We start from the raw sequence: 27,959 nt of genomic DNA, 5'->3' as shown, positions 1-27,959 counted from the left end.
CTGCCGCCCCTCCACTCTAACCACTAGGCTACCCTGCCGCCCCTCCACTCTAACCACTAGGCTACCCTGCCGCCCCTCCACTCTAACCACTAGGCTCCCCTGCCGCCCCTCCACTCTAACCACTAGGCTACCCTGCCGCCCCTCCACTCTAACCACTAGGCTACGCTGCCGCCCCTCCACTCTAACCACTAGGCTACCCTGCCGCCCCTCCACTCTAACCACTAGGCTACCCTGCCGACCCTCCACTCTAACCACTAGGCTACGCTGCCGCCCCTCCACTCTAACCACTAGGCTACCCTGCCGCCCCTCCACTCTAAACACTAGTCTACGCTGCCGCCCCTCCACTCTAACCACTAGGCTACCCTGCCGCCCCTCCACTCTAACCACTAGGCTACGCTGCCGCCCCTCCACTCTAACCACTAGGCTACGCTGCCGCCCCTCCACTCTAACCACTAGTCTACGCTGCCGCCCCTCCACTCTAACCACTAGGCTACGCTGCCGCCCCTCCACTCTAACCACTAGGCTACCCTGCCGGCCCTCCACTCTAACCACTAGGCTACGCTGCCGCCCCTCCACTCTAACCACTAGGCTACGCTGCCGCCCCTCCACTCTAACCACTAGGCTACCCTGCCGCCCCTCCACTCTAACCACTAGGCTACTTGCCACCCCTCCACTCTAACCACTAGTCTACCTGCCTCCCCTCCACTCTAACCACTAGTCTACCTGCCTCCCCTCCACTCTAACCACTAGTCTACCCTGCCGCCCCTCCACTCTAACCACTAAGCTACGCTGCCGCCCCTCCACCCCTCCACTCTAACCACTAGTCTACCCTGCCGCCCCTCCACTCTAACCACTAGTCTACGCTGCCGCCCCTCCACTCTAACCACTAGTCTACCCTGCCGCCCCTCCACCCCTCCACTCTAACCACTAGTCTACCCTGCCGCCCCTCCACTCTAACCACTAGTCTACGCTGCCGCCCCTCCACCCCTCCACTCTAACCACTAGTCTACCCTGCCGCCCCTCCACTCTAACCACTAGTCTACCCTGCCGCCCCTCCACTCTAACCACTAGTCTACCCTGCCGCCCCTCCACTCTAACCACTAGTCTACCCTGCCGCCCCTCCACTCTAACCACTAGTCTACCCTGCCGCCCCTCCACTCTAACCACTAGGCTACGCTGCCGCCCCTCCACTCTAACCACTAGGCTACGCTGCCGCCCCTCCACTCTAACCACTAGGCTACGCTGCCGCCCCTCCACTCTAACCACTAGTCTACGCTGCCGCCCCTCCACTCTAACCACTAGTCTACGCTGCCGCCCCTCCACTCTAACCACTAGGCTACGCTGCCGCCCCTCCACTCTAACCACTAGGCTACGCTGCCGCCCCTCCACTCTAACCACTAGTCTACCCTGCCGCCCCTCCACTCTAACCACTAGTCTACCTGCCGCCCCTCCACTCTAACCACTAGGCTACCCTGCCGCCCCTCCACTCTTACCACTAGTCTACCCTGCCGCCCCTCCACTCTAACCACTAGTCTACCCTGCCGCCCCTCCACTCTAACCACTAGTCCACGCTGCCGCCCCTCCACTCTAACCACTAGTCTACCTGCCGCCCCTCCACTCTAACCACTAGGCTACCCTGCCGCCCCTCCACTCTAACCACTAGTCTACCCTGCCGCCCCTCCACTCTAACCACTAGTCTACCCTGCCGCCCCTCCACTCTAACCACTAGTCTACCCTGCCGCCCCTCCACTCTAACCACTAGTCTACCCTGCCGCCCCTCCACTCTAACCACTAGTCTACCTGCCGCCCCTCCACTCTAACCACTAGGCTACCCTGCCGCCCCTCCACTCTAACCACTAGTCTACCCTGCCGCCCCTCCACTCTAACCACTAGTCTACCCTGCCGCCCCTCCACTCTAACCACTAGTCTACCCTGCCGCCCCTCCACTCTAACCACTAGTCTACCCTGCCGCCCCTCCACTCTAACCACTAGGCTACGCTGCCGCCCCTCCACTCTAACCACTAGTCTACCCTGCCGCCCCTCCACTCTAACCACTAGGCTACGCTGCCTCCCCTCCACTCTAACCACTAGTCTACCCTGCCGCCCCTCCACTCTAACCACTAGTCTACCCTGCCGCCCCTCCACTCTAACCACTAGTCTACCCTGCCGCCCCTCCACTCTAACCACTAGTCTACCCTGCCGCCCCTCCACTCTAACCACTAGTCTACCCTGCCGCCCCTCCACTCTAACCACTAGTCTACCCTGCCGCCCCTCCACTCTAACCACTAGGCTACGCTGCCGCCCCTCCACTCTAACCACTAGGCTACGCTGCCGCCCCTCCACCCCTCCACTCTAACCACTAGTCTACGCTGCCGCCCCTCCACTCTAACCACTAGGCTACGCTGCCGCCCCTCCACTCTAACCACTAGTCTACCCTGCCGCCCCTCCACTCTAACCACTAGTCTACCCTGCCGCCCCTCCACTCTAACCACTAGTCTACGCTGCCGCCCCTCCACTCTAACCACTAGTCTACCCTGCCGCCCCTCCACTCTAACCACTAGTCTACCCTGCCGCCACTCCACTCTAACCACTAGTCTACCCTGCCGCCCCTCCACTCTAACCACTAGTCTACCCTGCCGCCCCTCCACTCTAACCACTAGGCTACGCTGCCGCCCCTCCACTCTAACCACTAGGCTACGCTGCCGCCCCTCCACTCTAACCACTAGTCTACGCTGCCGCCCCTCCACTCTAACCACTAGTCTACCCTGCCGCCCCTCCACTCTAACCACTAGTCTACCCTGCCGCCCCTCCACTCTAACCACTAGTCTACCCTGCCGCCCCTCCACTCTAACCACTAGTCTACCCTGCCGCCCCTCCACTCTAACCACTAGTCTACCCTGCCGCCCCTCCACTCTAACCACTAGTCTACCCTGCCGCCCCTCCACTCTAACCACTAGTCTACCCTGCCGGCCCTCCACTCTAACCACTAGTCTACGCTGCCGCCCCTCCACTCTAACCACTAGTCTACCCTGCCGCCCCTCCACTCTAACCACTAGTCTACCCTGCCGCCCCTCCACTCTAACCACTAGTCTACCCTGCCGCCCCTCCACTCTAACCACTAGTCTACCCTGCCGCCCCTCCACTCTAACCACTAGTCTACCCTGCCGCCCCTCCACTCTAACCACTAGTCTACCCTGCCGCCCCTCCACTCTAACCACTAGTCTACCCTGCCGGCCCTCCACTCTAACCACTAGTCTACCCTGCCGCCCCTCCACTCTAACCACTAGTCTACCCTGCCGCCCCTCCACTCTAACCACTAGTCTACCCTGCCGCCCCTCCACTCTAACCACTAGTCTACCCTGCCGCCCCTCCACTCTAACCACTAGTCTACCCTGCCGGCCCTCCACTCTAACCACTAGTCTACCCTGCCGGCCCTCCACTCTAACCACTAGTCTACCCTGCCGCCCCTCCACTCTAACCACTAGTCTACCCTGCCGCCCCTCCACTCTAACCACTAGGCTACGCTGCCGCCCCTCCACTCTAACCACTAGTCTACCCTGCCGCCCCTCCACTCTAACCACTAGTCTACCCTGCCGCCCCTCCACTCTAACCACTAGGCTACCCTGCTGCCCCTCCACTCTAACCACTAGGCTACCCTGCTGCCCCTCCACTCTAACCACTAGTCTACCCTGCCGTCCCTCCACTCTAACCACTAGTCTACCCTGCCGTCCCTCCACTCTAACCACTAGTCTACCCTGCCGCCCCTCCACTCTAACCACTAGTCTACCCTGCCGCCCCTCCACTCTAACCACTAGCCTACCCTGCCGCCCCTCCACTCTAACCACTAGGCTACCCTGCCGCCCCTCCACTCTAACCACTAGTCTACCCTGCCGCCCCTCCACTCTAACCACTAGTCTACCCTGCCGCCCCTCCACTCTAACCACTAGTCTACCCTGCCGCCCCTCCACTCTAACCACTAGTCTACCCTGCCGCCCCTCCACTCTAACCACTAGTCTACCCTGCCGCCCCTCCACTCTAACCACTAGTCTACCCTGCTGCCCCTCCACTCTAACCACTAGTCTACCCTGCCGCCCCTCCACTCTAACCACTAGGCTACGCTGCCGCCCCTCCACTCTAACCACTAGGCTACGCTGCCGCCCCTCCACTCTAACCACTAGGCTACGCTGCCGCCCCTCCACTCTAACCACTAGGCTACGCTGCCGCCCCTCCACTCTAACCACTAGTCTACCCTGCCGCCCCTCCACCCCTCCACTCTAACCACTAGTCTACCCTGCCGCCCCTCCACTCTAACCACTAGTCTACCCTGCTGCCCCTCCACTCTAACCACTAGGCTACGCTGCCGCCCCTCCACTCTAACCACTAGTCTACCTGCCGCCCCTCCACTCTAACCACTAGGCTACCCTGCTGCCCCTCCACTCTAACCACTAGTCTACCCTGCCGCCCCTCCACCCCTCCACTCTAACCACTAGTCTACCCTGCCGCCCCTCCACTCTAACCACTAGTCTACCTGCCTCCCCTCCACTCTAACCACTAGGCTACGCTGCCGCCCCTCCACTCTAACCACTAGGCTACCTGCCTCCCCTCCACTCTAACCACTAGGCTACCCTGCCGCCCCTCCACTCTAACCACTAGTCTACCCTGCTGCCCCTCCACTCTAACCACTATGCTACGCTGCCGCCCCTCCACTCTAACCACTAGTCTACCCTGCTGCCCCTCCACTCTAACCACTAGGCTACGCTGCCGCCCCTCCACTCTAACCACTAGTCTACCCTGCCGCCCCTCCACTCTAACCACTAGTCTACCCTGCCGGCCCTCCACTCTAACCACTAGTCTACCCTGCCGCCCCTCCACTCTAACCACTAGGCTACCCTGCTGCCCCTCCACTCTAACCACTAGTCTACCCTGCTGCCCCTCCACTCTAACCACTAGTCTACCCTGCCATCCCTCCACTCTAACCACTAGGCTACGCTGCCGCCCCTCCACTCTAACCACTAGTCTACCCTGCCGCCCCTCCACTCTAACCACTAGTCTACCCTGCCGCCCCTCCACTCTAACCACTAGTCTACCCTGCTGCCCCTCCACTCTAACCACTAGGCTACGCTGCCGCCCCTCCACTCTAACCACTAGGCTACGCTGCCGCCCCTCCACTCTAACCACTAGTCTACCCTGATCTGTTGAACAGCAGCGATTCTTTGTTGTTTGTTCTTACTTTAAACTCTGTTTGTTTATTAGAAACGCAGATGGGCTTTTCACACTGCTGAAGCAAACCAAGCTTGTACAGAGCTGACCTGATTACGCAGATCACAATCATAGTTTCTGGAACTTTTGCTGACAATATCCACATTATGTTTGGATTGGGCATGGTACTGTGAAATGACTATCTGTGTAATGAGTCACCACGCACATGGTCTCCCACATAGATTACCAAAGACAGAGAGGAACATCCGTCAGTCTGGCTGGAGACTAATGAAGACATTTAACTCTCCTCAACACTTCCATCTGTTTCTGCTCATTAGTTGAAGCCGTGAACGAATCAGTAGGCACCTCTATACTTAAACCTGTGGTCATGTGTGTCGTGGGGTTAAGACGATCCAAAGTGGTACATAATGTCTGGATTGAAGGCTTTAAGCTAAACTTAGTCAGGTGGAGAACGGCGGCCTAAAGTCACACTTCTAATAGGTCTACAGACCTTCTGTCAGACCTAGCATCTGATGACTACAGACCTTCTGTCAGACGTAGCATCTGATGTCTACAGACCTTCTGTCTAACAGACCTTCTGTCAGACCTAGCATCTGATGACTACAGACCTTCTATCAGACCTAGCATCTGATGACTACGAACCTTCTGTCAGACGTAGCATCTGATGACTACGAACCTTCTGTCAGACCTAGCATCTGATGTCTACAGACCTTCTGTCTAACAGACCTTCTGTCAGACCTAGCATCTGATGACTACAGACCTTCTGTCAGACCTAGCATCTGATGACTACAGACCTTCTGTCAGACCTAGCATCTGATGACTACAGACCTTCTGTCTAACAGATCTTCTGTCAAACCTAGCATCTGATGTCTACAGACCTTCTGTCAGACCTAGCATCTGATGACTACAGACCTTCTGTCTAACAGACCTGTCAAACCTAGCATCTGATTACTACAGACCTTCTGTCAGACCTAGCGTCTGATGACTACAGACCTTCTGTCTAACAGACCTTCTGTCAGACCTAGCATCTGATGACTACAGCCCTTCTATTAGACCTAGCATCTGATGACTACAGACCTTCTATTAGACCTAGCATCTGATGTCTAACAGACCTTCTATTAGACCTAGCATCTGATGTCCAGACCTTCTATTAGACCCAGCATCTGATGACTACAGACCTTCTGTCAGACCTAGCACCTGATGACAACAGACCTTCTGTCAGACCTAGCATCTGATGACAAAAGACCTTCTGTCAGACCGGGCGTCTGATGACTACAGACCTTCTGTCAGACCTAGCATCTGATGACTACAGACCTTCTGTTATACCTAGCATCTGATGACTACAGACCTGTCTAACAGACCTTCTGTCAGACCTAGGATCTGATGACTACAGACCTTCTGTTAGACCTAGCATCTGATGACTACAGACCTTCTGTCAGACCTAGCATCTGATGACTACAGACATGTCTAACAGACATTCTGTTATATCTAGCGTCTGATGACTACAGATCTTCTGTCAGACCTAGCATCTGATGACTACAGACCTTCCATCAGACCTAGCATCTGATGACTACAGCCCTTCTATTAGACCTAGCATCTCATGTCTAACAGACCTTCTATTAGACCTAGCATCTGATGTCCAGACCTTCTATTAGACCCAGCATCTGATGACTACAGACCTTCTGTCAGACCTAGCATCTGATGACTACAGACCTTCTGTCTAACAGACCTTCTGTTATACCTAGCATCTGATGACTACAGACCTTCTTTTAGACCTAGCATCTGATGACTACAGACCTTCTGTCTAACAGCCCTTCTGTCAGACCTAGCATCTGATGACTACAGACCTTCTGTTAGACCTAGCATCTGATGACCACAGACCTCCTGTCTAACAGACCTTCTGACAGACCTAGCATCTGATGACTACAGACCTTCTGTCAGACCTAGCATCTGATGACTACAGACCTTCTGTTAGACCTAGCATCTGATGACTACAGACCTTCTGTCAGACCTAGCATCTGATGACTACAGACCTGTCTAACAGACATTCTGTTATACCTAGCGTCTGATGCCTACAGACCTTCTGTCTAACAGACCTTCTGTCAGATCTAGCATCTGATGACTACAGACCTTCTGTCAGACCTAGCATCTGATGACTACAGACCTTCTGTCAGACCTAGCATCTGATGACTACAGACCTTCTATTAGACCTAGCATCTGATGACTACAGACCTTCTGTCAAACAGACCTTCTGTCAGACCTAGCATCTGATGACTACAGACCTTCCATCAGACCTAGCATCTGATGACTACAGACCTTCTGTTAGACCTAGCATCTGATGACTACAGACCTTCTGTCTAACATACCTTCTGTCAGACCTAGCATCTGATTACTACAGACCTTCTGTCTAACAGACCTTCTGTTATACCTAGCATCTGATGACTACATACCTTCTTTTAGACCTAGCATCTGATGACTACAGACCTTCTGTCTAACAGACCTTCTGTCAGACCTAGCATCTGATGACTACAGACCTTCTGTCAGACCTAGCATCTGAAGACTACAGACCTTCTGTTAGACCTAGCATCTGATGACTACAGACCTTCTGTCAGACCTAGCATCTGATGACTACAGACCTGTCTAACAGACATTCTGTTATACCTAGCATCTGATGCCTACAGACCTTCTGTCTAACAGACCTTCTGTCAGATCTAGCATCTGATGACTACAGACCTTCTGTCAGACCTAGCATCTGATGACTACAGACCTTCTGTCAGACCTAGCATCTGATGACTACAGACCTGTCTAACAGACATTCTGTTATACCTAGTGTCTGATGCCTACAGACCTTCTGTCTAACAGACCTTCTGTCAGATCTAGCATCTGATGACTACAGACCTTCTGTCAGACCTAGCATCTGATGACTACAGACCTTCTGTCAGACCTAGCATCTGATGACTACAGACCTCCTGTCAGACCTAGCATCTGATGACTACAGACCTTCTGTCAGACCTAACGTCTGATGACCACAAACCTTTACCTTAGTTATGTTGCCTGGGAAGTCTACAGGAGCCTACATGATAAAGTGTAGTCCCTCGTCATCAGTTTCTCCGATAAGATGCTACTGATGTCCAAGGGCTTTCCTAATTTGGGTTTAGTAAACACAGCCTCCTAGGTATACAGTATTAGCTATGGGCTGGGTCTGATGACCTTTTGGTATGATTTGATTGGTAAATGTTTTTAACCTGTTTGACCATTTGTTTTGTGTTGCTTGCCGACAACATGTAGTTGCTTATCATTAACTTTTCATTATTGATGAATAGTGCATAATAATTTAGCATCTGCTGTCAACACTGTAGCATTTTCCTAACAAGCTGTGTATCTGCTGTCAACACTGTAGCATTTTCCTAACAAGCTGTGAATCTGCTGTCAACACTGTAGCATTTTCCTAACAAGCTGTGTATCTGCTGTCAACACTGTAGCATTTTCCTAACAAGCTGTGAATCTGCTGTCAACACTGTAGCATTTTCCTAACAAGCTGTGAATCTGCTGTCAACACTGTAGCATTTTCCTAACAAGCTGTGTATCTGCTGTCAACACTGTAGCATTTTCCTAACAAGCTGTGAATCTGCTGTCAACACTGTAGCATTTTCCTAACAAGCTGTGAATCTGCTGTCAACACTGTAGCATTTTTCTAACAAGCTGTGTATCTGCAGTCAACACTGTAGCATTTTCCTAACAAGCTGTGTATCTGCTGTCAACCCTGTAGCATTCTGTATTTTCCTAACAAGCTGTGTATCTACTGTCAACACTGTAGCATTTTCCTAACAAGCTGTGTATCTGCTGTCAACACTGTAGCATTCTGTATTTTCCTAACAAGCTGTGTATCTGCTGTCAAGCTGTGTATCTGCTGTCAACCCTGTAGCATTCTGTATTTTCCTAACAAGCCGTGTATCTGCTGTCAACACTGTAGCATTTTCCTAACAAGCCGTGTATCTGCTGTCAACACTGTAGCATTCTGTATTTTCCTAACAAGCTGTGTATCTGCTGTCAAGCTGTGTATCTGCTGTCAACACTGTAGCATTCTGTATTTTCCTAAAAGCTGTGTATCTGCTGTCAACCCTGTAGCATTCTGTATTTTCCTAACAAGCTGTGTATCTGCTGTCAACACTGTAGCATTCTGTATTTTCCTAACAAGCTGTGTATCTGCTGTCAACACTGTAGCATTCTGTATTTTCCTAACAAGCTGTGTATCTGCTGTCAACACTGTAGCATTCTGTATTTTCCCTAACAAGCTGTGTATCTGCTGTCAACACTGTAGCATTTTCTTAACAAGCTGTGTATCTGCTGTCAACACTGTAGCATTCTGTATTTTCCTTACAAGCTGTGCATCTGCTGTCAACACTGTAGCATTTTCCTAACAAGCTGTGTATCTGCTGTCAACACTGTAGCATTTTCCTAACAAGCTGTGTATCTGCTGTCAACACTGTAGCATTCACTGTACATTAGAAAGGTCGTTTCTCCCATTAATCATTTAAAAATAAAAGTAGCTCATGGCAGTAGGCACACCACACTTACCGTTCTACCTAAAAAAAAATGATATTTGGTTGTCCTATTCCAAGCAGAACCCTTTGGGTTCCATGTAGAACCCTTTTTTTCACAGAGGGTTCTACCCGGAACCCCAAAAAAGGTTCTTCCAAAGAGTTCTCCTATTAGGCCAGCCAAATGACCTCTTTCTGAAAGCCTTTTTGAAAGTGTGAAGCAGTTCATTGTGACGGATCAGGAAGCCATGAGAGCACCGCAGGACACAGCACCTTTTTTATAGAAGGTTTTTTTTGTTTTTTTTTCTCTCACCGATGAAGATGAAGGATGTGCCACCAGCATCCACCACTCAAACATAGTGCATGTTTCATAAAAAATGCACCTCATCAGCCTGACACTGAGAAAATGACTCAACCACCTCAAATTATTCATGAATGATGACGCTGTGGCCAAAAGTGAATAAGTTCAGAAATGAGAGATAGAGAATTCCCCGAGGTATATCACTGCATCTTTTCCATTTAGACTGTTACGGCCCCCTTAATCAATGTCCAGGTCAGTGTGACTCCAGAGAAACACAATACTCTCCCAGTGGACCAAACTGGATGACATCCTATCAACCAGCTCGGCCTGCTGGGTATTTTATCCTTTTCATCACTTCATCTCATGATTTAACATTTCTATCCATTTCCAGGTTCTGGTTTGATGAACATTGTCATCCATTAAGCAGGTCAGTGAATCAGAAGCTGGAAACACAATACTCTCATCATTTTATAAATGTAGCCTGTCATTATAACTGGAGAACCGGTTCCCAGTACTATCTGATAGTGACTGTCTAGTCTAGCTTTTAGGGCTCCCAACGTGTGTGTTTTAATTATGTATTTAATTTTTTATTTTATTTAAGCCTTTGGAGAAAGCAATGTGTGCTTTGAGGCCGGCCATAAGGGGTTTATTCAGTATGAACCCAAAACATGCATTTGACCCAGGTCTGATCACGACCAGTCAGAACCTACCCTATGAGGCCTCAGTAGAACCTACCCTATGTGCCCTCAGTAGAACCTACCCTATGAGCCCTCAGTAGAACCTACCCTATGAGCCCTCAGTAGAACCTACCCTATGAGCCCTCAGTAGAACCTACCCTATGAGGCCTCAGTAGAACCTACCCTATGAGCCCTCAGTAGAACCTACCCTATGAGCCCTCAGTAGAACCTACCCTATGAGGCCTCAGTAGAACCTACCCTATGTGCCCTCAGTAGAACCTACCCTATGAGCCCTCAGTAGAACCTACCCTATGAGCCCTCAGTAGAACCTACCCTATGAGCCCTCAGTAGAACCTACCCTATGAGCCCTCAGTAGAACCTACCCTATGAGCCCTCAGTAGAACCTACCCTATGAGGCCTCAGTAGAACCTACCCTATGAGCCCTCAGTAGAACCTACCCTATGAGCCCTCAGTAGAACCTACCCTATGAGGCCTCAGTAGAACCTACCCTATGAGCCCTCAGTAGAACCTACCCTATGAGCCCTCAGTAGAACCTACCCTATGAGCCCTCAGTAGAACCTACCCTATGTGCCCTCAGTAGAACCTACCCTATGAGCCCTCAGTAGAACCTACCCTATGAGCCCTCAGTAGAACCTACCCTATGAGGCCTCAGTAGAACCTACCCTATGAGGCCTCAGTAGAAAAGAGAAAGGGGGAGGAGCAGAGATGGGGACTTGAGTCAGTCACAAACACTTGAAACTTGATTCTGGACTCATAGGACTCTGACTCGAAAGTTTGAAGGAAACCTTTGTAAGTTTTTGACAGGTTTGAGGGGAACTTAATCGTTTTTGACAAGTCAGGGGAGCCTTTTGTGAGTTTTTTGACAACTTTTTGACAAGTCTGTAACTTTAATCTGTGGCACTTACCCACCACAACAGGAAGAACCCTCATGGCCTTCCTCTCCCTGCCGTTGATCTTGGCTCGCTTCCTCTTCTGCGGCGGCTTCTGCTGGTAGGAGATAGACGGCACGGAGCTGATCCTCTCCCTGTACGCCGAGGGGAACGGGGGGCAGTCTGGCTGCAGATAGTCATCGGTATCCTCCAGCCCCAGCCGGGCCTGAGCCAGGTCCCTCTCGATGATCCTGGGCAGGGGCATGGGCAGCGGCCCGGGGATGGTCCCTGAGGTCGGCATGGCGGCGGCTGCGGCTGCATGCTGAAGCTTCCTGCATGTCTGGATGCTGTTCCTCAGCTTGGCCTTGCGCGCCTCCTCCCACCTCTTCAGGCCCTGGAACATGCCGAAGTAGAGGAGGAGCATGATGGGACAGGGGATGAAGAAGGAACAGACAGAGGAGTAAATCACGTAGTTGTCATCTTCCAGTTTACACTCGGTGGGGTCCCGGTGTGGGATGTTGTTGATACCCAACATGACTGGGGAGGCCACGGCCAGGGCTATGAGCCAGGTGCCTGACAGCAGGATGATCTGACGCTGGTCAACGTGCTTCCTGTTGTAGTTCAGAGGGATTGACACAGCAATGAACCTGAGGGAAGGGGGGGGGGGGGGGGGGGGGGGGGGGGGGGGTAGAGAGAGAATTACATTTACATGGAATGAATTACAGGACAAAATACAAACCCTCCAACCCAAAAAGGCCTGTGGGGTTGATGGTTTCCTAAATGAAATGATTAAATATACAGACTCAATTAGGCTATTATTAAACTCTTTAACATCATCCTCAGCTCTGGTATCTCCCCCAATATTTGGAACCAAGGACTGATCACCCCAATCCACCAAAAAGTGGAGACAAATTTGACCCCAATAACTACCGTGGGATATGCGTCAACAGCAACCTTGGGAAAATCCTCTGCATTATAGTTAACACCAGATGTACTGAGCAAACGTCAAATTGGCTTTTTTTATATACCAAATGACCGTACGACAGACCATGTATTCACCCTGCACACCCTAATTGACAAACAAACATGTAAAGTTCTCTCATACTTTGTGTCACGACTCCGACCGAAGGACACTCCCCTTCCCGTTCGGGTGGCGCTCGGCGGTCGTCGTCGCCGGCCTACTAGCTGCTCCCCCTCCTTATGTGTTGATTGTGTGCACCTGTTTTGAGTTAGGTAGTAGGCTTTATTAGTCAGCCGGCCCGCAGGGTTCCTTGTGCGGGATTAATTATTGTGATCGTCTGTTTGGTGTACTTGTGTGCACGTCTATTGGGTTGTGTGTTTTCCCATTTTGTGGGTTTTTCCCTGGACAGTTTAAGTCCCCCTGTTTGGGGCATTTGTTTGTTCAGTACGCCCTGTGTTTTTGTGAGGGTTGGCTTATGTTCAGCGTTTATCAGTGCATTAAAATAGCACTCCCCTGAACTCTCTGCGTCCTGCGCCTGACTCCTCACCCACTACACTCAGACCGTTACACTTTGTTGATTTCAAAAAAGCTTGACTCAATTTGGCATGAGGGTTGTACAAATGAATGGAAAGTGGTGTCGGGGGAAGAACATCCTCCATTATAAAATGCATGTATCCATGTACACAAACAAGTGTAGCAGTTAAAATGGGCAAAAAAAACTAACATTTATTTCCACAGGAAAGACAGACACCAAATTGAGACTCTGCACGCAGAATTCTGCAAAAATATCCTCCATGTACAACGTAGAACACCAAATAATGCATGCAGAGCAGAATTAGGTCGATACCCACTAATTATCAAAATGCAGAAAAGAGCCGTTCAATTCTCCAACCACCTAAAAGGAAGCGATTCCCAAACCTTCCATAACAAAGCCATCACCTACAGAGAGATGAACCTGGAGAAGAGTCCCCTAAGCAAGCTGGTCCTGGGGCTCTGTTCACAAACACAAACACACCCCACAGAGCCCCAGGAAAGCAACACAATTAGACCCAACCAAATCATGAGAAAACAAAAAGATAATTACCTAACACATTGGAAAGAATTAACAAAAAAAACAGAGCAAACTAGAATGCTGTTTGGCCCTAAACAGAGAGTACACAGTGGCAGAGTAACGAGTACACAGTGGCAGAGTAACGAGTACACAGTGGCAGAGTAATGAGTACACAGTGGCAGAGTAATGAGTACACAGTGGCAGAGTAACGAGTACACAGTGGCAGAGTAATGAGTACACAGTGGCAGAGTAACGAGTACACAGTGGCAGAGTAATAAGTACACAGTGGCAGAGTAACGAGTACACAGTGGCAGAGTAATGAGTACACAGTGGCAGAGTAATGAGTACGCTGAGAGTCGGGAAGCAAGTTCAGGGAGGGAGTGTTTTAATAAATAAATGCAACTAAATACAAAACAAGAAACACAAACAACACACAGACATGACACTGGAACAGAAACAATAACGCCTGGGGAAGGAACACAAACAACACACAGACATGACACTGGAACAGAAACAATAACGCCTGGGGAAGGAACACAAACAACACACAGACATGACACTGGAACAGAAACAATAACGCCTGGGTAAGGAACACAAACAACACACAGACATGACACTGGAACAGAAACAATAACGCCTGGGGAAGGAACACAAACAACACACAGACATGACACTGGAACAGAAACAATAACGCCTGGGGAAGGAACCAAAGGGAGGGGCATATATAGGGAAGAAACACAAACAACATACAGACATGACACTGGAACAGAAACAATAACGCCTGGGGAAGGAACCAAAGAGAGGGACATATATAGGGAAGAAACACAAACAACACACAGACATGACACTGGAACAGAAACAATAACGCCTGGGGAAGGAACCAAAGAGAGGGGCATATATAGACAAGAAACACAAACAACACACAGACATGACACTGGAACAGAAACAATAACGCCTGGGGAAGGAACCAAAGAGAGGGGCATATATAGGGAAGAAACACAAACAACACACAGACATGACACTGGAACAGAAACAATAATGCCTGGGGAAGGAACCAAAGAGAGGGACATATATAGGGAAGGAACCAAAGGGAGGGACATAGATAGGGAAGGAACCAAAGGGAGGGACATAGATAGGGAAGGAACCAAAGGGAGGGACATAGATAGGGAAGGAACCAAAGGGAGGGACATAGATAGGGAAGGAACCAAAGGGAGGGACATAGATAGGGAAGGAACCAAAGGGAGGGACATAGATAGGGAAGGAACCAAAGGGAGGGACATAGATAGGGAAGGAACCAAAGGGAGGGACATAGATAGGGAAGGAACCAAAGGGAGGGACATAGATAGGGAAGGAACCAAAGGGAGGGACATAGATAGGGAAGGAACCAAAGAGAGGGACATATATAGGGAAGGAACCATAGGGAGAGACATATATAGGGAAGAAACCAAAGGGAGGGACATATATAGGGAAGGAACCAAAGGGAGGGACATAGATAGGGAAGGAACCAAAGGGAGGGACATAGATAGGGAAGGAACCAAAGGGAGGGACATAGATAGGGAAGGAACCAAAGGGAGGGACATAGATAGGGAAGGAACCAAAGGGAGGGACATAGATAGGGAAGGAACCAAAGGGAGGGACATAGATAGGGAAGGAACCAAAGGGAGGGACATAGATAGGGAAGGAACCAAAGGGAGGGACATAGATAGGGAAGGAACCAAAGGGAGAGACATATATAGGGAAGGAACCAAAGGGAGGGACATATATAGGGAAGGAACCAAAGGGAGGGACATATATAGGGAAGGAACCAAAGGGAGTGACATATATAGGGCAGGCAATCAGGGAGGTGATGGAGTCCAGGTGAGTCTGATGAAGCGCAGGTGTATCACGATCATCAAATGTAAAATCTTCTTCTAGAGACTCTTTAGTGACAAAGGACCTTTACCTACAGTATGACCCTTTACCTACAGTATGACCTTTACCTACAGTATGACCCTTTACCTACAGTATGACTCTTTACCTACAGTATGACCTTTACCTACAGTATGACTCTTTACCTGCAGTATGACTCTTTACCTACAGTATGACCCTTTATCTACAGTATGACTCTTTACCTACAGTATCTCTTTACCTACAGTATGACTCTTTACCTACAGTATGACTCTTTACCTGCAGTATGACCTTTACCTACAGTATGACTCTTTACCTACAGTATGACCCTTTATCTACAGTATGACTCTTTACCTACAGTATGACTCTTTACCTACAGTATGACCCTTTATCTACAGTATGACCTTTACCTACAGTATGACCTTTACATACAGTATGACCCTTTACCTACAGTATGACTCTTTACCTACAGTATGACCCTTTACCTACAGTATGACCTTTACCTACAGTATGACCTTTACCTACAGTATGACCTTTACCTACAGTATGACCCTTTATCTACAGTATGACCTTTACCTACAGTATGACCTTTACATACAGTATGACCCTTTACCTACAGTAGGACCCTTTATCTACAGTATGACTCTTTACCTACAGTATGACCCTTTACCTACAGTATGACCCTTTACCTACAGTATGACCTTTACCTACAGTATGACCCTTTACCTACAGTATGACCTTTACCTACAGTATGACCTTTACCTACAGTATGACCCTTTACCTACAGTATGACCTTTACCTACAATATGACCCTTTACCTACAGTATGACCCTTTATCTACAGTATGACCTTTACCTACAGTATGACCCTTTACCTACAGTATGACCCTTTACCTGCAGTATGACCCTTTACCTACAGTATGACCCTTTACCTACAGTATGACCTTTACCTACAGTATGACCCTTTACCTACAGTATGACCCTTTACCTGCAGTATGACCCTTTACCTACAGTATGACTCTTTACCTACAGTATGACCTTTACCTACAGTAAGACCCTTTACCTACAGTATGACCTTTACCTACAGTATGACCCTTTATCTACAGTATGACCTTTACCTACAGTATGACCTTTACATACAGTATGACCCTTTACCTACAGTAGGACCCTTTATCTACAGTATGACATTTACCTACAGTATGACCCTTTACCTACAGTATGACCCTTTACCTACAGTATGACCTTTACCTACAGTATGACCCTTTACCTACAGTATGACCTTTACCTACAGTATGACCTTTACCTACAGTATGACCCTTTACCTACAGTATGACCCTTTACCTACAGTATGACCCTTTATCTACAGTATGACCTTTACCTACAGTATGACCCTTTACCTACAGTATGACCCTTTACCTGCAGTATGACCCTTTACCTACAGTATGACCCTTTACCTACAGTATGACCTTTACCTACAGTATGACCCTTTACCTACAGTATGACCCTTTACCTACAGTATGACCCTTTACCTACAGTATGACCCTTTACCTACAGTATGACTCTTTACCTACAGTATGACCCTTTACCTACAGTATGACTCTTTACCTACAGTATGACCCTTTACCTGCAGTATGTATGACCCTTTACCTACAGTATGACTCTTTACTTACAGTATGACCCTTTACCTGCAGTATGTATGACCCTTTACCTACAGTATGACTCTTTACCTGCAGTATGACCCTTTACCTACAGTATGACCCTTTACCTGCAGTATGTATGACCCTTTACCTACAGTATGACTCTTTACCTACAGTATGACTCTTTACCTGCAGTATGACCCTTTACCTACAGTATGACTCTTTACCTGCAGTATGACCCTTTACCTACAGTATGACCCTTTACCTACAGTATGACTCTTTACCTGCAGTATGTATGACCCTTTACCTACAGTATGACTCTTTACCTGCAGTATGACCCTTTACCTACAGTATGACTCTTTACCTACAGTATGATCCTTTACCTACAGTATGACTCTTTACCTGCAGTATGACCTTTACCTACAGTATGACTCTTTACCTACAGTATGACCTTTACCTACAGTATGACCCTTTACCTGCAGTATGACCTTTACCTACAGTATGACTCTTTACCTGCAGTATGACTCTTTACCTACAGTATGACCCTTTACCTGCAGTATGACCTTTACCTGCAGTATGACCTTTACCTACAGTATGACTCTTTACCTGCAGTATGACTCTTTACCTGCAGTATGACTCTTTACCTACAGTATGACCCTTTACCTACAGTATGACCCTTTACCTACAGTATGACCCTTTACCTACAGTATGACCCTTTACCTGCAGTATGACCCTTTACCTACAGTATGACCCTTTACCTGCAGTATGACCTTTACCTACAGTATGACTCTTTACCTACAGTATGACCCTTTACCTACAGTATGACCCTTTACCTGCAGTATGACCTTTACCTACAGTATGACCCTTTACCTGCAGTATGACCTTTACCTACAGTATGACCCTTTATCTACAGTATGACCCTTTACCTACAGTATGACTCTTCACTTGGATTCATTTAAACTTTAGTGCAGAACTTCTACTGATACAAATGCAGGATTTGAGTGAAAGTCGTGAATTGGTTGTTTCTCAGCCCGATGCAACAAGTCAATAGTGACCTGATGCAAATGAAAATTCATAACAGAAATAGACTGTTGACACAAGGAAAAAAAATGTATGCTTGTTTATTGTTTATTTACAGTGTTTTCCTGTTAATAAACAAGAGCACATTTCTAGCAAAGGGAAAAATGTATGCTTGTTTATTGTTTATTTACAGTCCTTTCCTGTTAATAAACAAGCGCACATGTTTCCCTTGCGTCAACAGTCTATTTCTGTTATGAATTTGCATTTGCATCAGGTCACTATTGACCGAGGCTAAACATTATTAAATTAATTTATTAATTTATGTAAATATATTTATACTCTCAAATTGGTCAAAATGTTAAAATGTTATAAATCTATTAGAATCACTGTGGGTGGCTTTCAGACATTGCTATGCCGGGGCTTATTTTTCTCCAACTAAGTAATGGTTTTTAGTTTGGTCCCATCGCATCGCATTTCACACAATGTGTTTATTTATCTCTCAACAGCAGACCCTGAGATATGGAGAGGTGAGGTAGAAGGGTCAACACCATTAGAAGTAGAGACTCAGGAGGTAGAGGGGTCAACACCATTAGAAGTAGAGACTCAGGAGGTAGAAGGGTCAACACCATTAGAAGTAGAGAGACTCAGGAGGTAGAGGAGTCAACACCATTAGAAGTAGAGAGAATCAGGAGGTAGAGGGGTCAACACCATTAGAAGTAGAGAGACTCAGGAGGTAGAGAGGTCAACAACATTAGAAGTAGAGACTCAGGAGGTAGAAGGGTCAACACCATTAGAAGTAGAGACTCAGGAGGTAGAGGGGTCAACACCATTAGAAGTAGAGACTCAGGAGGTAGAGGGGTCAACACCATTAGAAGTAGAGAGACTCAGGAGGTAGAGGGGTCAACAACATTAGAAGTAGAGACTCAGGAGGTAGAGGGGTCAACACCATTAGAAGTAGAGAGACTCAGGAGGTAGAGGGGTCAACACCATTAGAAGTAGAGACTCAGGAGGTAGAGGGGTCAACACCATTAGAAGTAGAGACTCAGGAGGTAGTGGGGTCAACAACATTAGAAGTAGAGACTCAGGAGGTAGAGGGGTCAACACCATTAGAAGTAGAGAGACTCGGGAGGTAGAGGGGTCAACACCATTAGAAGTGGAGAGACTCAGGAGGTAGAGGGGTCAACACCATTAGAAGTAGAGACTCAGGAAGTAGAGGGGTCAACACCATTATAAGTAGAGAGACTCAGGAGGTAGAGGGGTCAACACCATTAGAAGTAGAGAGACTCAGGAAGTAGAGGGGTCAACACCATTAGAAGTAGAGAGACTCAGTAAGGAGAAGATGAGATGTGTCTGTCTGTTAGGGAGATTCGGGCTATACGTCCTGACTAGCTATGAATGGAAATGTATACATTTTTAATGCATCAAACATCAGTTGGGGAACGTGTCTGTCTGTTTCAGGAAGCAGTTCATTAGATGGACTCAACGCAGCAGCGTTTTGGAAGTATTTCTGCTAACGCTTCAGATATTGTTAGCCCTGGACACCATGTGGATAGTTGGGACTGTTTATTTTTACCCCTTTTTCTCCCCAATTTCGTGGTATCCAATTGTTGTAGTAGCTACAATCTTGTCTCATCGCTACAACTCCCGTACGGGCTCGGGAGAGACGAAGGTTGAAAGTCATGCGTCCTCCGATACACAACCCAACCAGCCGTACTGCTTCTTAACACAGCGCGCATCCAACCCGGAAGCCAGCCGCACCAATGTGTCGGAGCACACCTGGCCACCTTGGTTAGCGTGCACTGCGCCCGGCCCGCCACAGGAGTCGCTGGTGTGCGATGAGACAAGGAGATCCCTACCGACCAATCCCTCCCACCCGGGCGACGCTAGGCCAATTGTGCGTCACCCCACGGACCTCCCGGTCGCGGCCGGTTACGACAGAGCCTGGGCGCGAACCCAGGGACTCTGATGGCACAGCTGCCGCTGCAGTACAGCGCCCTTAACCACTGCGCCACCCGGGAGGCCCTTAGTTGGGACTGTTGATAATTACACAGCAGGAAGCCTGGGACAGGAAACACACAGTATAAAGTAAAGCACCAAATAAACGTCATGTTTACCTCCTTTAACAGAGTCGGATCCCAAAACCTCTCTGGCCTAATGAGAACCTTGTCTGAAAACCTGACGACTTAAACCATAATGGTAGAGGGACCTGGGGTTCGGTGTGTGTGTGTGTGTGTGTGTGTGTCTGACTGACCTGTCGACGCTGATGGCACAGAGGTTGAAGATGGAGGCTGTGCACAGCATCACATCCATGGACATCAGACCGTCACACAGCATCATGTTCAGGGACCACACGCCACCCTGGAACTGAACACAACAGACAGCATCATGTTCAGGGACCACACACCACCCTGGGCCTGAACACAATACACAGCATCATGTTCAGGGACCACACACCACCCTGGGCCTGAACACAACACACAGCATCATGTTCAGGGACCACACACCACCCTGGAACTGAACACAACACCCAGCATCATGTTCAGGGACCACACACCACCCTGGGCCTGAACACAACACACAGCATCATGTTCAGGGACCACACACCACCCTGGAACTGAACACAACAGACAGCATCATGTTCAGGGACCACACACCACCCTGGGCCTGAACACAACACACAGCATCATGTTCAGGGACCACACACCACCCTGGGCCTGAACACAACACACAGCATCATGTTCAGGGACCACACACCACCCTGGAACTGAACACAACAGACAGCATCATGTCTATGAAAAACGTGTGGACATTGATTATGTTGATCAGGTGTCAATCTGAGAAACTATTAATCTCAGAAACCATGTGTAGTGCTGCTTCTATTACCTCTGTCTGTCTCTGTCTCCACTGTCTCCATACTCTCCCCTTTCTCTCTCTGTCTGTCTCCATACTCTCCCCTCTCTCTCTCTCTCTTTCTCTCTCTCTCTGTCTCCATACTCTCCCCTGTCTCTCTCTCACTGTCTCCATACTCTCCCCTTTCTCTCTCTATGTCTGTCTCCATACTCTCCCCTCTCTCTCTCTCTTTCTCTCTCTCTCTGTCTCCATACTCTCCCCTTTCTCTCTCTCACTGTCTCCATACTCTCCCCTTTCTCTCTCTATGTCTGTCTCCATACTCTCCCCTCTCTCTCTCTCTCTCTCTTTCTCTCTGTCTCCATACTCTCCCCTTCCTCTCTCTCTCTTTCTCTCTCTCTCTGCCTCCATACGCTCCCCTTTCTCTCTCTCTCTTCTCTCTCTGTCTGTCTGTCTCCATAGTCTCCCCTTTCTCTCTATCTGTCTGTCTCCATACTCTCCCCTTTCTCTCTCTCACTGTCTCCATACTCTCCCCTTTCTCTCTCTATGTCTGTCTCCATACTCTCCCCTCTCTCTCTCTCTCTTTTCGCTCTGTCTCCATACTCTCCCCTTCCTCTCTCTCTCTTTCTCTCTCTCTGCCTCCATACGCTCCCCTTTCTCTCTCTCTCTTCTCTCTCTGTCTGTCTGTCTCCATAGTCTCCCCTTTCTCTCTCTCTGTCTGTCTCCATACTCTCCCCTTTCTCTCTCTCCCCTTTCTCTCTCTCTTTTCTCTCTCTGTCTGTCTGTCTCCATACTCTCCCCTCTCTCTCTCTCGTTCTCTCTCTCTCTGTCTCCATACTCTCCCCTTTCTCTCTCTCTTCTCTCTCTGTCTGTCTGTCTCCATACTCTCCCCTCTCTCTCTCTCTCTTTCAATTCAATTCAATTCAAGGGCTTTATTGGCATGGGAAACATGTGTTAACATTCTCTCTCTCTCTGTCTCCATACTCTCCCCTTCCTCTCTCCCCTTTCTCTCTCTCTCTCTCTTCCTCTCTCTCTCTCTCTTTCTCCATACTCTCCCCTTTCTCTCTGTCTGTCTCCATACTCTCCCCTCTCTCTCTCTCTTTCTCCCTCTCTCTGTCTCCATACTCTCCCCTTCCTCTCTCTCTCTTTCTCTCTCTCTGCCTCCATACTCTCCCCTTTCTCTCTCTCTCTTTCTCTCTCTCTCTCTGTCTCCATACTCTCCCCTTTCTCTCTCTCTCTGTCTGTCTCCATACTCTCCACTCTCTCTCTCTTTCTCTCTCTGTCTGTCTCCATACTCTACCCTTTCTCTCTCTCTCTCTCTCTCTCTCTGTCTGTCTCCATACTCTCCCCTTTCTCTCTCTCTCTCTGTCTCCATACTCTCCCCTTTCTCTCTCTCTCTCTCTCTCTCTCTCTCTCTCTCTCTCTGTCTCCATACTCTCCCCTTTCTCTCTCTCTCTCTGTCTTCTATTGTCCATACTAATGATCAGCCTCTCTTGGCTTATCAATAGTATAATGAAGTTGACTTTCAGCCTGCCCTTCACCATCAGGTGAACAAGCCACAAACTAAAGGCTCAGTAGATTTCCTACCTGGAACAACTCTCCTGTAACGACATGTTAACACTGCCTGGCTCAGTAGATTACCTATCTGGAACAACTCTCCTGTAACGAGCATGTTAACACTCTGCCTGGCTGGCTCAGTAGATTACCTATCTGGAACAACTCTCCTGTAACGAGATAATGGCGTCACAATTTAGGAAGACTTAGGCACTGGTCTCTCACAGGCAGACAGACACAGGCATGCCTTAATTCTCTAAGTAAAGAATATTCAGTAGTCAACCACAATAGAGAGAGAGAGAGAGAGAGAGACAGACAGACAGACAGACAGACAGACAGACAGACAGACAGACAGACAGACAGACACACACACACACACACACACAGGCATGCCTTAATTCTCTAAGTAAAGACTATTGAGTAGTCAACCACGAGAGAGAGAGAGCGAGAGAGAGAGACAGAGAGAGACAGACAGACAGACAGACAGACATTCTCTAAGTAAAGACTATTGGGTAGTCAACCACAAGAGAGAGAGAGAGAGAGAGAGAGAGAGAGAGAGAGACAGACAGACAGACAGACAGACATCCCTTAATTCTCTAAGTAAAGACTATTCAGTAGTCAACCACAATAGAGAGAGCGAGACAGACAGACAGACACACACACACACACACACACACACACACACACACAGACACACAAACAAACACACACACACACACACACACATGCATACCTGTTCTCAACAATAGACACTACCAATTAATGTTATGTAATATCTCAGTCATTCTCATTTTAACAGCTTTGAGTTAACCTCCTTGATAGATCTGATTCCACTGTTAGTCTGTTGTTGTTGATAGTTTGAATCAAACGAATTGGCCGTAGCCTATAGCATTTCAAGATGACGCAGAAGACGTTGTGCAGTATAAAACGACTGACCTTTCCCAGTTCGATAGTAATTGAGAAATGAACAGGTGAGAGACACAGAGAGAACAAGAGTAGAGAATGGAACGGGATGTTCTTGCCCCCTCTTTAGTAATGAACTTAATGGGTTGGTCTGATGACTCTGATTTGGATGATTAGAGGGTTAAGCCGCTATTATTTACCGGTACTATAATACCGTGCAACTAACTATTAGACAGCTGATATTATGCATGATTATAATTATGGTAATTTAGAGGCGAATAAATAGTATAATTTGATTCATAATCATAACCAATAGCCTAGTCGTCCCCTAGTGAAATAAATTAACTTAAAATAAAACATATATATAGCCTACCAACCGGCCACCACATGACTAAACATGTGAAATAGGCCAAGCAGGTATTATTAATTAACTAAACAACATATCTCAGGTAGGCTAAGGGCTAAAACCTAAGCTACTTACCTCTGCGAACACGAACAGTGGCAGCACCAGCACTGCCAAGAGTAGGTCCGCAACAGCCAAACTCACAATGAAATAGTTTGTTGTAGTTTTTAAAGCTTTTTCCATGTAAACACTAAGACACACAAGCACATTTCCACCGATAATCACAATGATTAGCAATATCCCGAATATAAGAGCTGGAAAGTTGTAGTCTGGAGCCACGGCAGCTGCCACCGGCTGCGTCGTGCTGTTGAATTCGAAATCGGTGAAGTTGTCCGACATTGTCGCCCGGAGATTCTGCGACGCCTTTTCCGTGCGAGAACGGCGTTACTGGAACGGGGTTTCATCTATGCATTATTCCCGGTCGTCCTGCAGCACGCGTGGTCCGGTGTCTGGTCTGTGCTAAAATCGCTAAGTTTCCTCTTCTTGAGTGAGACCCATCCAGGACTGATGTTTTTTTGTTGTTGCAGGAGATCAGCACCAGACCCGCGGAGAGTCGTAGAGGGCACAAATGTTTTCTGAAAGCGTTTTCCGATTTCCCAAGAAAATGACTCTGAAATTCAAGCAATGCAGTTAGTGTCTCCTTCAAATATGTAGAAGCACCCAGACTAATTATATCATAGTTTAAACGTATTTCCTGGATCTCGGCGGTTTAGAACAGCTTGCGAGCTTAATAGAGGTGAGGTTGTTTCAGCAGACAGACAGGTTGTGTAGGTAAGCGACCTGAACGGACAAATCAGCGACACAGTTCTATATATCCAACGGCCCAAAGCTGCTTAGATCTGACGGTTGACTTTTGTCCCTCAAATTGCACGGCACGATGAAGAAGATTCAAAACTTTTTTTTAGAAGACAATCGGACCCTTTTCCGCCTGTTCCAAAAATAAAAAGCGCGTTAAGTGGGACGGAAAGTTTGTGGCTTTCATTGAATTGGCTAAACGAGAGTAGTTCTCAAGCGATTAAACGAGGAATTCCATCAATGACATTTAATCCCGTTGACGACGCGCAGCGCTTAATGCATTCTGCGCCTGCACGCAGTGAATCGTGTCATTGTTGAGTGGAATGCCGGGCTCCCAGAGAGAGAGAGAGAGAGAGAGAGAGAGAAAGACAGACAGACAGAGAGAGAGAGAGAGAGCACAATTAGACCCAACCAAATCATGAGAAAACAAAAAGATAATTACTTGACACATTGGAAAGAATTAACAAAAAAACAGAGCAAACTAGAATGCTATTTGGCCCTAAACAGAGAGTACACAGTGGCAGAATACCTGACCACTGTGACTGACCCAAAATTAAGGAAAGCTTTGACTATGTACAGACTCAGTGAGCATAGCCTTGCTATTGAGAAAGGCCGCCGTAGGCAGACATGGCTCTCAAGAGAAGACAGGCTATGTGCTCACTGCCCACAAAATGAGGTGGAAACTGAGCTGCACTTCCTAACCTCCTGCCCAATGTATGACCATATTAGAGAGACATATTTCCCTCAGATTACACAGATCCACAAAGAATTCGAAAACAAATCCAATTTTGATAAACTCCCATATCTATTGGGTGAAATACCACAGTGTGCCATCACAGCAGCAAGATGTGTGACCTGTTGCCACAAGAAAAGGGCAACCAGTGAAGAACAAACAACATTGTAAATACAACCCATATTTATGCTTATTTATTTTATCTTGTGTCCTTTAACCATTTGTACATTGTTAAAACACTGTATATATATAATATGACATTTGTAATGTCTTTATTGTTTTGAAACTTCTGTATGTGTAATGTTTACTGTTAATTTTTATTGTTTATTTAACTTTATATATTATCTACCTCACTTGCTTTGGCAATGTTAACACATTTTTCCCATGCCAATAAAGCCCTTGAATTGAATTGAATTGAATTGAGAGAGAGAGACAGAGAGAGAGACAGAGACAGAGAGAGAGACAGAGACAGAGAGAGAGACAGAGAGAGAGAGACAGAGAGAGAGAGACAGAGAGAGAGAGACAGAGAGAGAGAGATAGAGAGACAGAGAGAGACAGACAGAGAGAGAGACAGACATAGTCATTGTAAGGTGACAGTCCATGAAAATAGTACTTCTCCATCATTTGTGTGGTTTTCTTCAACATTCCACATCTGTTTGGGTTGTAGTGAGAATCTGTGTGCCTCTGTCTCAGCTGTTGGTTAGTTTAGGCTTGACTAGTCATTATTCTACAGTGACAGAGCGTCTCTGCTTTAGTGGCTTGAATATAAATTGAAATGCCTCTTTCAATGAGACAGAATGCAATCTTATTAAGTCCCTTGTGTGTGTGTGTGTGTGTGTGTGTGTGCGTGCGTGCGTGCGTGCGTGTGTGCGTGCGTGCGTGCGTGTGTGTGTCTGTGTCTGTGTCTGTGTCTGTGTCTGTGTGTGTGTGTGTGTGTGTGTGTGTGTGCACACGTGTCTGTGTCTGTGTGTCTGTGTCTGTGTGTGTCTGTGTCTGTGTGTGTGTGTGTGTGTGTGTGTGTGTGTGTGTGTGTGTGTGTGTGTGTGTGTGAGAGAGAGAGAGAGTTAAGAAATGCTTTAAGAAAAGAGAAGCTTTGAACAAAGCGTAGTTTTCTTTATTGTTCAGACTACTTTACTTTCTGTTTGTAATTAAATGTAATTGGATCTGTAATATTCTGATGGGCCTTCAGTGTTCTGTATCTGTAATATTCTGATGGGCCTTCAGTGTTCTGTATCTGTAATATTCTGCTGGGTCTTCAGTGTTCTGTATCTGTAATATTCTGATGGGTCTTCAGTGTTCTGTATCTGTAATATTCTGATGGGTCTTCAGTGTTCTGTATCTGTAATATTCTGATGGGCCTTCAGTGTTCTGTATCTGTAATATTCTGATGGACCTTCAGTGTTCTGTATCTGTAATATTCTGCTGGACCTTCAGTGTTCTGTATCTGTAATATTCTGATGGGTCTTCAGTGTTCTGTATCTGTAATATTCTGATGGGTCTTCAGTGTTCTGTATCTGTAATATTCTGATGGGTCTTCAGTGTTCTGTATCTGTAATATTCTGATGGGTCTTCAGTGTTCTGTATCTGTAATATTCTGATGGGTCTTCAGTGTTCTGTATCTGTAATATTCTGATGGGTCTTCAGTGTTCTGTATCTGTAATATTCTGATGGTCTTCAGTGTTCTGTATCTGTAATATTCTGATGGGTTTGTAATATTCTGATGGTCTTCAGTGTTCTGTATCTGTAATATTCTGATGGTCTTCAGTGTTCTGGATCTGTAATATTCTGATGGGTCTTCAGTGTTCTGTATCTGTAATATTCTGATGGTCTTCAGTGTTCTGTATCTGTAATATTCTGATGGGTTTGTAATATTCTGATGGTCTTCAGTGTTCTGTATCTGTAATATTCTGATGGTCTTCAGTGTTCTGGATCTGTAATATTCTGATGGGTCTTCAGTGTTCTGTATCTGTAATATTCTGATGGGTCTTCAGTGTTCTGTATCTGTAATATTCTGATGGGTCTTCAGTGTTCTGGATCTGTAATATTCTGATGGGTCTTCAGTGTTCTGTATCTGTAATATTCTGATGGTCTTCAGTGTTCTGTATCTGTAATATTCTGATGGGTCTTCAGTGTTCTGTATCTGTAATATTCTGATGGGTCTTCAGTGTTCTGTATCTGTAATATTCTGATGGACCTTCAGTGTTCTGTATCTGTAATATTCTGATGGGTCTTCAGTGTTCTGTATCTGTAATATTCTGATGGGTCTTCAGTGTTCTGTATCTGTAATATTCTGATGGGTCTTCAGTGTTCTGTATCTGTAATATTCTGCTGGACCTTCAGTGTTCTGTATCTGTAATATTCTGATGGGTCTTCAGTGTTCTGTATCTGTAATATTCTGATGGGTCTTCAGTGTTCTGTATCTGTAATATTCTGATGGACCTTCAGTGTTCTGTATCTGTAATATTCTGATGGGTCTTCAGTGTTCTGTATCTGTAATATTCTGCTGGGTCTTCAGTGTTCTGTATCTGTAATATTCTGAT

The 27,959-nt window shown here is 47.4% G+C and overlaps 1 protein-coding gene across 1 annotated transcript in view; it reads right to left on the bottom strand.

Moving 5' to 3' along the window:
* LOC139397791 (D(4) dopamine receptor-like) overlaps positions 1-24,515 on the bottom strand; it is a 30,867-nt gene extending 6,352 nt beyond the window's left edge. The window contains exons 1-3 of the mRNA XM_071144221.1: positions 23,970-24,515; positions 20,436-20,548; positions 11,666-12,276 (exon numbers count right to left, since the gene is read on the bottom strand). Coding sequence (XP_071000322.1) covers positions 11,666-12,276; positions 20,436-20,548; positions 23,970-24,230 — 985 coding nt within the window. The 5' untranslated portion in view covers positions 24,231-24,515. The remainder of the gene's footprint in view (positions 1-11,665; positions 12,277-20,435; positions 20,549-23,969) is intronic.
* Positions 24,516-27,959: the final 3,444 nt, after the last annotated feature.

The sequence above is a fragment of the Oncorhynchus clarkii genome, unplaced genomic scaffold (assembly GCF_045791955.1).
Source record: "Oncorhynchus clarkii lewisi isolate Uvic-CL-2024 unplaced genomic scaffold, UVic_Ocla_1.0 unplaced_contig_9042_pilon_pilon, whole genome shotgun sequence".
Lineage (NCBI taxonomy): Eukaryota > Metazoa > Chordata > Actinopteri > Salmoniformes > Salmonidae > Oncorhynchus > Oncorhynchus clarkii.
The sequence above is the reverse complement of the archived record's forward strand: the minus strand, read 5'-3'. Positions and strand labels throughout refer to the sequence as shown.